General features: G+C 46.5%; 1 protein-coding gene and 1 long non-coding RNA gene across 2 annotated transcripts; both read left to right on the forward strand.

Annotated features, from left to right (window-relative positions):
• The first annotated feature begins 429 nt into the window (after positions 1-429).
• Positions 430-6,837, forward strand: LOC308580875 (uncharacterized protein). The gene is made up of 3 exons (XM_081183144.1): positions 430-611; positions 3,649-3,784; positions 5,418-6,837. The coding sequence occupies exons 2-3, from the start codon at positions 3,721-3,723 to the stop codon at positions 6,683-6,685; spliced, it is 1,332 nt and encodes a 443-aa protein (XP_081039270.1). The 5' UTR covers positions 430-611; positions 3,649-3,720; the 3' UTR covers positions 6,686-6,837.
• Positions 6,838-6,919: 82 nt separating this feature from the next.
• Positions 6,920-9,766, forward strand: LOC308581438. The gene is made up of 2 exons (XR_014005086.1): positions 6,920-9,590; positions 9,623-9,766. It is a non-coding gene; the product is annotated as an uncharacterized lncRNA (long non-coding RNA).
• Positions 9,767-11,779: the final 2,013 nt, after the last annotated feature.

The following is an 11,779-nucleotide window of genomic DNA, read 5'->3' on the forward strand; positions in this document are numbered from 1 at the left end:
GAATACAAAAAGGGGAGGTATGAGGAGGTCCGAGAAATAAGTTAAAAGAAAACAAGTGAATGAAATTATATGCGTTTTTAATTTTTGTATTTTTGTTTTTTGTCTTTTTTTGTATAAACTTTGAAAAGTTAATAAATATATATTTTTTTAAAAAAAATAGAATGCAAAACGTGGACAGGTTCAGGCGAGCAAGAAGGTGGGGGAAAGGGGAGCCCGGATGGCTCAGTTAAGAGCACGGCGCTGATAAGGCAGGCCAAGGTTGCAGGTTCGATCCCTTGTATGAGGGCAGCGGCATATTACTGCGTAGCAGCGGGTTGGACTAGATGACCCTCGGATCCCTTCCAGCTCGACAGATTCTATGAAAGCGCAGGGAGCGCGGAAGTTGCATTGCAGTAGTAGGCAAGGGGGGGCGCGCAAGGGTTGCAGAGAGAGAGAGAGGGAGGGGGAACTCGGTCCTCCGCTGGACAACTGACCCGGCCGGGCTTTGTTTCCCAGGGAAGCAGGAAGTTGCAATCCGAAGGCGGCGGCGGCGCTGGGGGCGTTGGAGAAGCGCCCTGCTCCCTCTTCCGCGGAGGGAAACGCTCCTGCGGAGGCAGCGAGGAGGCGACGAGGTGAGGCTTTTGTGGGGTAGGGAGAGGAAAGACGGGGGAGGGAACCCAAGGAGGATTTGCACGAGGGGGAAGGAAGGGGAAACGCGCCTCCCACGCGGAGCACTTTCCCCCGGGGAAATGCACGGGGCGGGGTCCTGGGTGACCCGCGCTGTGCGCTCGCGTCGTGCGGCCCAAAGTGCTGCAGGATCGCCAATGCAAGACCCCCTTTTAAAACCCCTCTCTCTCCCCCCCCAGCTCTGAAAAAAAACGGGGGAAGGGGGAACATGCAGCCCAGAGAGAGGGAGGAACCCGCTATGGGGGAAGCAGCCTCGCTGGGGTGGATTAACATGAATCAAATATCCTTTATTAGGCATAGCAAACCACACATTATCAAACAGGCACCGTATGCAAATTGTGCAAAATACGAGCTCGGCTCGTCCAAATGAGATCTTTAACTCCAGAGAAAATCAATTTGCATAAATAATACAGCACAACACTACTACTATATATACTATATATTTCTTAATGCACCAACTTGAACAAGTTAGTATTTCCAAGCAGCGAGCTCAGGTAAGGGAAGGAGGATTGGGATCGGCAGAGCAGGCGGTCTTGACTGCTTCCTCCTTCAGTCTTGACTGCTGAATATGATTTTTTTTCCCCTTGGTCTTTGCTGACCTAGTTATAGGGCCTAGTAGTGATTTGGTGGAAGGCTGTTATCACCTCCCCTTGGAGCTGGGAGGATGGAGCAGGAGACACAAGAAAATCCTGCTGGGTTGACCACGTTTCAGCTTAAAAATACGCAAAACGATGAAGGATCATTTCCGACAGATTTTCAAACTTCTCTCCATCCCTTTCTGTTTTAGCCACCCTGAACAATTGTGTAGCCCCAGCTCATGTGTTCTCATTGCTCACCCTGAACTCTCAGTCATTCTTGATCCGTTTTAAAAGCACAGATTCCGAATATTTATCCCTCAAAAGAACAGATATGCTCCTCTAAATCCTTGCTGTCTTCAGCAATTCTTTTTCGCAATGTTCCCAGTATATTGTTGATGTTGTTGTCTAGTCGTGTCCGACTCTTCGTGACCCCATGGACCAGAGCACGCCAGGCACTCCTGTCTTCCCCAGCATATTGGTTAAGCTCATTAGCCTATAATTTCATTTATATATATATGCAGTGGTACCTCGGGTTAAGTACTTAATTCGTTCTGGAGGTCCGTTCTTAACCTGAAACTGTTCTTAACCTGAGGTACCACTTTAGCTAATGGGGCCTCCTGCTGCTGCCGCATGATTTCTGTTCTCATCCTGAAGCAAAGTTCTTAACCCGAGGTACTATTCCTGGGTTAACAGAGTCTGCAACCTGAAGCTTATGTAACCTGAAGCGTATGTAACCTGAGGTACCACTATATATAATTTTATTTATTTGTTTTTTCAGATTAAAATTTTACAATCAGATATACAACATAGAAACAAGATTCCAAAGAATCTCCTGGGCTTCCCTCCTCCCCTTTGTGGGTCCTATTGTTAGTCCTTTCCTCCTGCATATTTTATAATAATCCAAATATTTTACCTCTCCGTTGTGTCCAAAATTCACCATGAAACTACAAGTGTTTTTCCAATCCTACTAACGGATTTTAACTGTTTACAATGGTTTTTAAGATAAGTTATAAATTTCCCCCATTCCTTGTTAACATTTTGGTCTTCCTGATTTCTGAGTCTTCCGGTCATTTTAGCCATTTCGGCATAATCCATCAACTTGATCTGCTGATCTTCTCTGGTAGGGACTTTATCTTTTTTCCATTGCTCCTGGTATGCCCCGCGGAGGACCTTAAGGTCCACAAATGACAGCATTTTGGAGGTCCCAGGTCACAAGGTGGTTAGATTGGTCGCAACTAGGGCCAGGGCCTTTTCAGTACTGGCCCTGACTTGGTGGAACGCTCTGTCACAAGAGACTGGGGCCCTGCAGGACTTGACATCTTTCCGCAGGGCCTGCAAGACAGAGCTGTTCTGCCCGGCCTTTGGTTTGGACTCAGTCTGACCCTTATGTTGCCCTCCCCTTATGGTTTTGATCTATGGGCTACAGTACTTTTAAAATAAACTTTGTATACAGTATAAACATTGTATACATGCTGAAAATTATATTATAATAAGCCTCGTGATGTAATATGATAATGTTTACCGATGTAACATAAGAACGTTAATAAATAATTAAAACTCAAAAAGAAAAATCTGGACCAGGTGATGTCAGGTACTCCCAACGCCCAGCTAAGGAACCTCTCCTGGCTCTCTAGCCAGTAAGTATCAGTCTGCATCTTCTCATCAGTGGGAATGACGTGCAGAGAGAGAATTTTATCATTAGAGCTGCCTTTTAGTCCAGAAGGGACGCGGGTGGCACTGTGGGTTAAACCACAGAGCCTAGGACTTGCCGATCAGAAGGTCGGCGGTTCAAATCCCCGCGACGGGGTGAGCTCCCGTTGCCTGGTCCCTGCTCCTGCCAACCTAGCAGTTCGAAAGCACATCAAAGTGTAAGTAGATAAACAGGTACCGCTCCAGCAGGAAGGTAAACGGCGTTTCCGTGCGCTGCTCTGGTTCGCCAGAAGCGGCTTAGTCATGCTAGCCACATGACCCGGAAGCTGTACGCCGGCTCCCTCAGCCAATAAAGCGAGATGAGCGCCGCAACCCCAGAGTCGTCCACGACTGGACCTAATGGTCAGGGGTCCCCTTTACCTTTAGTCCAGAAGCCCTAATGCAGCTTCCTAGTGCAGTTTATGAGCAGTGCTGGGAGCAGCTGGGTCCTAGCTACAAGTCCTGGACTCAGAATCACTGTCAAGGCTCATGGCATGCCTAATGGGGGACAGAAATTCTGGAAAAACAACAACAACATTGTTGTCTTCCGTTGGAAAAGGAAGATTCTCTTTTCCAAATTCACACATGTTCAGGTTCATAACTTGCATCACTTAATCCAGATGAGATCCTTTTTTTGAGGGGGGGGGGAGCATTCTGCCTAGCACGATTTTTATTCTACCTGTGCCTCCATTTCTCAATCCCTCTTCATATGCAGATTAAGAAGATCCCTGGATATTTTGTTCCCAGAAAGATCTAGCCTTGGAAAGAAATTCTCCCAGTGGACTTGATGTCTTTGTTGGAAGGAAAAGAACCAGTTTGCCAAGTCTCTAAGGAAGGAGAGAGAATGGCAGGTACAGATTTTTTAAAACCCATAATGGGAAAGGTTCTAGTGGGAATAACACAAACCTGCAAACCTGGGTTGCATTGACCTTGGGCCAACCCTGCCTTACTGGCATAGCTGTCACCGTTTCCCTTTTTTAAAGGGAAATTCCCTTATTCCGAATAGGATTCCTCGCAAGAAAAGTTGACAGCTATGCTTGGTGGTGGAGAACCCAGAGATCAGTGTTAGAACTGTTAGCTTTTTCGCAGATTAGTTGGGGTGCAGAGGGCGTGCTGGGGAGACCACACATTCAAGAAACGCAAAAGTAACTTTTGCATGGTTTCATAACGAAAACAAAAACTCATTTTACACTAAATTACATTATATTAATAAGTGTAACCCATCCACCAGGGTATTGAGAGAGCTTCATGCTGCTCTTAATATACTGTACCCAAGAGCTTAATTAACATAACTTAACAGCACCTGCTACAGTGGTACCTCGGGTTACATACGCTCAGGTTACATATGCTTCAGGTCACAGACTCCGCTAACCCATAAATAGTGCTTCAGGTTAAGAACTTTGCTTCAGGATGAGAACAGAAATCGTGCTCTGGTGGTGCAGCAGCAGCGGGAGGCCCCATTAGCTAAAGTGGTGCTTCAGGTTAAGAACAGCTTCAGGTTCAGAACGGACCTCTGGAACGAATTAAGTACTTAACCAGAGGTACCACTGTATACTGCTTCACAGCTGTAAAACTAGGTCATGCTATTTGCTCTGGCCCTTAAAGATATAGACATCTTGTGAAACAATAACGGAACCTAAAATTTAAAGAAACCATTCAACAGGAACACAGTCTTTGGATGTAGAAATCCGAAGGCTCAGTCCTGTCCTTGCAATCAACAGAGTCCCAGTCTGAAATCCTGCAGAGCAGTGGTTTTCAATCAGTGTGCTGTGGCACCCTGGGGTGCCTTGACGGATGCTCAGGGGCTCCCCAGGTAACATTGGCCCCTGTCCCTCTTTCCTTCCCTCCCTCCTCGGATGCCCTCTTGCGTCTCTGCGTCCCAAAGGCTTGCACAGCTGTTTGTGGCAGCAGCCCTGGCTACAAGCTTCCCAGGTGAATGGTCCCTCTGGGGCTGGCCAGGGGGTGCTTCCCAGGCCCCTGTGGGGCAGTGTGAGGAGGCAGTGCAAGGAGGTGGGGCAGCTCAGAGACCTGGCTGGGCAACAGCAGCTGCCCAGAGGTCTCCCAAGGAGAGGAGAGGAGGCTGAGGGAACACTCCACAAGGGATGGTGTTCAAAAAAGGGCGAGGGGCTGCCAGCTCTGCAGACAAGGGGTGGCATAACTGAGCTCCTGAGCCCCACAGGGGTGCTGCAGAATGATTGCAGTTGGTTGAGGGAGCCATGGGCCCAAAAAAGGTTGGAAACCTCTGCTGCAGAGGGATCTGAAGGCAAGGGAACAGACCTATCTGTGCCTTCTGAGGTCAAGTGGGATATTGGCCAGGATGGAGTTTATATTGTCCTCCTGGAGGGCTGCATATTCAGAAGGTAAACCCAGCTTTTGGTGTCTGCAAATAACATAAAATAATGCACCCATATACACAAAGTTTGAAATCCTTTGTTTTCTGCTGGAAATTCAAAAAAGTTTCCTTTTTTTCAACCCCCACCCCAGATGACGGGAATTCTGTGCTATCGTCAGAAACTCCTGCAGCTGAAGAAGGAAAAGAGATGGTTGCAGATGAAAGTGAACTTCAGAAGCACGGAGAAGAGAAATCCTCACCTTCTATGGATGTTAATGCCCGTGAACCTCAAATCCTGCAGGAAGATGGACAAGGAAACAGCCAGAAAATATGCCCGGTGTGTGGGAAGATATTCAGATACGAGTCAAAGTTAAATAGGCATTGCAGAAGCCACACGGGGGAGAAGCCATTTAAGTGCACTGAGTGTGGAAAGAGCTTGAGCTCCAGCTGCAGCCTTCTTAAACATCTAAGAAGCCACACCGGGCTGAAACCGTTTAAATGCATGGAGTGTGGAAAGAGTTTCCGTGAGAGCAGTACCCTCCTTACACACACGAGAACGCACACTGGGGAGAAACCATTTAAGTGCACGGAATGTGGGAAAACCTTCAGTAGGAACACGCAACTTACTTTGCATCAGAGAACCCACACAAGGGAGAAGCCATTTAAGTGCTTTGAGTGTGGACGGACCTTCAATCAGCTCATTAATCTGACTTCACATAGCATTATCCACACAGAGGAGAAGCTATTCAAATGCATGGAATGTGGGAAGTGCTTTGGCGACAGCAGCGGCCTTACTCAACATCAGAGAACCCACACAGGGGAGAAACCATTTAAATGTACAGAGTGTGGAAAGGGTTTCAAGCAGCCCAACCACCTTACTATACATTACAGAACGCACACCGGGGAGAAGCCATTCAAATGCATGGAATGCGGGAAGAACTTCAGCCAGTTGGTTAACCTTACTTCCCATCAGAGAATACACACCGGGGAGAAACCCTTTAAATGCATGGAATGCGGGAAGAGCTTCACTGATAGTAGTGGCCTTGCTCAACATCAGAGAACCCACACAGGGGAGAAACCGTTTAAATGCACGGAGTGCGGAAAGAGCTTCCAACAGCCCAGCCGCCTTACTCTACATTATAGAATCCACACCGGGGAGAAGCCATTTAAATGCCTGGACTGTGGGAAGAGCTTCAGGCAGCTCATTAACCTTGCTTCCCACCGCAGGACCCACACAGGGGAGAAACCCTTTGAGTGCAGGGAGTGTGGGAAGAGGTTTTGTAACAGCAGCAACCTCATTTCTCATAGCAGAACACACACTGGGGAGAAGCCGTTTAAATGTGCAGAATGTGGGAGGAGCTTCGCAAAGAAGAAAAGCCTTACTTTACACCACAAAAAACACACAGAAGGAACCATTTAGATGTGTTGGATGTGGGAAAAAGCTTCTGTAAGCTCAGCTTACTTTGCATCACGGGACACAGCTTTCTGGGGGAAAGCTTTTACATGCAGAGAATGTGAAAGGTTTAGTGTGAACAGTTGCCTTCCTTTAAATTGAAGAAGACACACAGAGGATAATGAACGGGGGGTTCATTATTGGCAGGGGGTTGAACTCGATGGCCCTTGTGGTCTCTTCCAACTCTATGATTCTATGAACACATAAAGAAGTGTCTTGGTGGATCAGGCCCATAGTCTATTTAGTCCAGCGTCTGATTTTCACAACCAGTAAACACATTTGAGTGTAGAGTGAAGAAAGAGTTTAGTGTTAGCAATGTCCTTCCTTTACATCAAAGAATGCCCAGTGTGGAGTTTTCTTGAGGGTACAGGCCTTACTGTAGAAAGTACTCCTCTTTCTCTTCCTCAAAGGACCCACAAAGAGAAGGAAACCTATAAGTGTATGAAATGGGGAAAGCGCTTCAGGGACAGGAGTTACCTTCCACGAAAGAATGCACCCAGCAGGAATCCCAACAAATTAATTGAACCTCAAAAGAGCACCAGTGACACAGCACTCTTGTTTCACATGGAAGAAGCTACCCCAGGAACACCGTAAGAATGAAAGGAAGTTAGAAAGAGGTCATTCGACACCTGAAAATCTAAGCACATTGATTAAGGAGCACGCTTTCATTTCCTACAATCAATTAGATGCTGGACCAGCGGTTCTGTAAACAGTAACATTTGAGAGAAATGAACGGCAATGTAATACATGCAAAAGTATTATGAACTGTAGAAAATAGAATGTTTGACCATTTTGTTACTAGCGTTCCTATGTCAATTATAGGTGTAGTGGAATAGCGAACTGTGATCACAATTGATTGCAAAAGAACTGCTTGACAAGTTCTTATCAGGGTCAGCCCCAGTCATCCTGCAACTTAAGGAAAAGGTGTGGTCCCTCCCCGTTCCCTGGAGAGAACTCAACAGGACTGACTTTAATCTTTCTTCTGCACTAGAGAGGTAATAGCATCTTGCGCTTCTCTAGAGCCTGCAGACTGGGAATTTGGACCCTAGGATATTTATACCCTGCCCTTCCCAGTTCAAAAACCGGGCCCAGGGCAGCTAAACAAATTTAATACACTTTAAAACACTTAATTATAAAAGCAGCATAAAATACAGTATAAAAACATGAATAACAATAAAATTCAAAAATCAATTAGATAATCCCTAGGGCTAGCTGGCTGAATTGGTCCTACTTGGGCCAGCGAGGAGGCCAGGGGAGAATTAGCTGGGGGTCTCAGAGCGGGTTATCTTCATAAAAGGGGAGGGGGAGGGAAGGGAAATAAAAGATCAGGCTAAGTTCAAATTGAAAGCCAGGCGGAATAGCTCTGTCTTACAGGCCCAACGGAAGGAGGTTAAATCCTGAAGGGCCCTAGTCTCATGGGACAGAGCATTCCACCAGGTCAGAACCATCACTGAAATGGTGGACGATAGTCTGACTTCCTTAGGGCCCGGGACCTCTAAATTATGTTTATTCATGGACCTTAAGGTCCTCTGCGGGGCATACCAGGAGAGGCAGTCCCATAGTAATGAAGTGAGCAGACATTGTAGGGTCTTCAGCTTATTTTAGAAGGGATGGTCAAGGATCTGGAAGCCGAGCCTTGTGAGGAATGGTTGAAGGAGCTAGTTATGTTTAGCCTGGAAAAGAGGAGACTGAGAGGAGGCCTGATAGCCATCTTCAAATATCTGAAGGGCTGTCACATGGGAGATGGAGCAAGCCTGTTTTCTCCTGCTCTGGAAGGTAGGACTCTAACCAATGGCTTCCAGTTACAAGAAAGGAGATTCCAACTAAACATATGGAAAAACTTTCTGACAGTAAGCTCTTCAACAGTGGAACAGTTTCCCTTGGGAGGTTGTGGCGGTTTTTAAGCAGAGGCTGGATAACCATCTGTCTGGTGCTTTATCCAAAATTCCAACATTGCAGGGAGTTGAGATGCTATGATTCTATGAAAACATTGGGGAGAGGAAGGTTAACTAGGGTTTGGGAGTGATGAGTTTGTAAATGAAGAACAAGCACAGGGATGAAAGCTTTCTCAGGCACTTCAGCAGGAAGTCTCAAGGAAGCTGACATTTCCCTGTAGCCAGCAAAACTTGGCAAAGCATGCAATAAAACCTAGCAGAACTTCTGGGGCAGGAAATGAAGATTTAGTTGGGATGGGGATATACCTGTCCTTTGCAAGATGTGAATTGTTGCAGGAAGGAAGGAAGGAGGGAGGGAAGGAAGGTAAAGTAAGTAAGTATTGGAGAGAGTAGAAACCAACTTTCAGGAAGTGATGGGAAGGATGGCAGAGGTGAAGAGGCAAGGTTTGGGACCACGTGAGTTTTTTTGAGAATGTAAATAAGAAAAATGGGAGGCAATCCGTGATCTTCATTCCTGGACTGCTTCCTGCTATCCTGCGTGTAAAAACCCCAGAAGCCTGTTCCCTTCTAATAGTTTGCAGTCAGGGGAAAATGGAAATGTAGGAAGCTTTACCTAAAGGGCCGGGGAAATTTAGAAGGGCCAATGAAGGATTTAGAAGTGGATAAGACTTTTTTTTTTCTTTTAAGTTGCTTGATGTAGCACGTATGTATAACAGCCTATTTACCTAATACTTTAATATAGTTTCATTTTCTCACATAATCTTGGCATCCTAATAGTTTCTACAGTGGTGCCTCGCAAGACGGAATTAATTTGTTCTGCGAGTTTTTTCGTCTTGCGAAGCACGGTTTCCCATAGGAATGCATTGAACGGTTTTAAGAAAAAGGACGTTTTCGTTTTTCGTCTTGTGAAGCAAGCCCATAGGGGAATTCATCTTGCGAAGCAACTCAAAAAACGAAAAACTCTTTCGTCTTGCGAGGCATTCGTCTTGCGAGGCATTCGTCTTGCGAGGTACCACTGTATGTATAATGCACCTTTGATTTTCCTTGATACTTTGTGGGTTAAACTTACGTCTTTCATAAACTAAAATGCGTTCATTGGTCTTTTGTTGATGTGTTTTAAATAAAGCAGATTTCAGATACCACAGAAAAAGAATACTGTTTTTAATGATGCTGTACAGGACACAGCCGGTGTTCCAGGAGGTCCTAATCTGTCACTCCATATTGGCTTTGATTATAGTACTTTGATTATTAGATACTCCATACCATTTGTGCAACTGGCTGCCCACAAAGTGGAACACATTTGGTTAAGACTCAAAAAGTGTTTTCCAAGTCCTAATTGTGCCAAGAAAGCCTTGAGGATTCCCCATTCCACCCTGTCAGATGCCATAAAAGTGTCCAGGAACATTAGAGCCACTGGGAGCTTATGTACATTAATTGTGGGTATGGTATTTAGTTGGCATCCATCTGTTTCGGGAGGTGTGCATCTTTGGGGGTGAAATCCGCTGTTGGAAGGTTAGAAAACCTACAGTGGCTGCAGAGATTGATAGGGGAGAGATACATTCCATAGCAGCTTGGGCAGATAAAGCTTTCAGTTGCGCTGTTGCAGATGAACCATGGCGTCTCTTCTCTTTGCACCAGAGGTCATTCCTCCTGTGGTCGCTGCAATGGATGCACAACCTGACTGTCCCCAGGCACTGCTGTTGTCTGAAAGGGATTCTCACATGGAGGGATTGGTGTTGCAGGTCTGCATGCAGCGCTTGCAGACATCTTTGTAACGTAGAGTTGGTCTGCCCAGCTGCCCAGCTGCCTGAAGCCAGCTCTCCTTGGGATCTTGCCATTTTCCATTCTCTGGACAGGACCAAGCCAGCGTGGATGTCGCCAAGACAGGAGTGTGAATATACTGGAAAGTTTGCTTGGAGAGTGCATCTTTCTTTGATGCACTGTCCCGATATTTAAAAGCTCTAGAAATGACACCCGTGGTGCTGTTGGAAGGGATCAAACTACAGTAGTACCTCGGGTTACAGATGCTTCAGGTTACAGACTCCGCTAACCCAGAAATAGTACCTCGGGTTAAGAACTTTGCTTCAGGATGAGAACAGAAATCGTGCGGCAACAGGAGGCTCCATTAGCTAGTGTAGTACCTCAGGTTAAGAACAGTTTCAGGTTAAGAATGGACCTCCAGAACGAATTAAGTTCTTAACCCAAGGTACCACTGTAGTTTGGTAGGTGAAATGCGGTGACCAATGAAAATTTAGGCAATTAACCATTACCGATGACAGGATTTTTACATCCTGGTTAGTTGGGCAGTAAGAGCTTACTAGCTGAAGGTTCCTTCCCCAGCTGCTCTGGGCGGCTCCCAACAGAATATTATTATTAATAAAGCGATAAAGTATCAAATGTTAAAAACTTCCCTAAACAGCCTTCAGGTGTCTTCTAAAAGTCAGATAGTTGTTTATTTCCTTGACATCTGGTGGGAGGGCGTTCCACAGGGTGGATGCCACCACCGAGAAGGCCCTCTGCCTGGTTCCCTGTAACCTCACTTCTTGCAGGGACGGAACCGCCAGAAGGCCCTCGGCGCTGGACCTCGGTGTCCGGGCTGAACGATGGGGGTGGAGGCGCTCCTTCAGGTATACTGGGCCGAGGCCGTTTAGGGCTTTAAAGGTCAGCACCAGCACTTTGAAATGTGCTTGGTAACGTACCGGGAGCCAATGTACGTCTTTCAGGACCAGTGTTATATGGTCTCGGCGGCTGCTCCTCAGTCACAAGTCTAGCTGCCACATTAGCACGCTCCAAAGTGCTGTTATATGACCAGGTGAGCCACAGTGCTGGTTCAGTTTTAAATGCTTGATTAAGCATGTAACTCGTTGTCCCAACCATCAGTGGAGCTGGACCCTGGGACCTTGGGAGCAAATCACAGGCTTCACTTAGACCAGGATTCCTCAACCTCGGCCCTCCAGATGTTTTGAGACTACAGTTCCCATCATCCCCGACCACTGGTCCTGCTAGGTAGGGTTCATGGAAGTTGTAGGCCAAAAACATCTGGAGGGCCGAGGTTGAGGAAGTCTGACTTAGATGAAGTGGCTCAATCACTGTAGCAGAGCTAGAGGAGGAGCTCCACTATAGGCCTGCTGGGAGACACCAGAAGCATAGCAAAGTAGTTAATATA

Source organism: Podarcis bocagei, assembly GCF_964188305.1.
Source record: "Podarcis bocagei genome assembly, chromosome: 2".
Classification (NCBI taxonomy): domain Eukaryota; kingdom Metazoa; phylum Chordata; class Lepidosauria; order Squamata; family Lacertidae; genus Podarcis; species Podarcis bocagei.

What these genes read in the sequence shown, in the direction of transcription:
- LOC308580875 (XM_081183144.1), top strand. Translation starts at nt 3,721, where the DNA reads ATGTCTTTGTTGGAAGGAAAAGAACCAGTTTGCCAAGTCTCTAAGGAA. An exon ending in GGAAGGAGAGAGAATGGCAG is followed by an intron (nt 3,785 to 5,417) that starts GTACAGATTTTT and finishes CCCCCACCCCAG; the next exon opens with ATGACGGGAATTCTGTGCTA.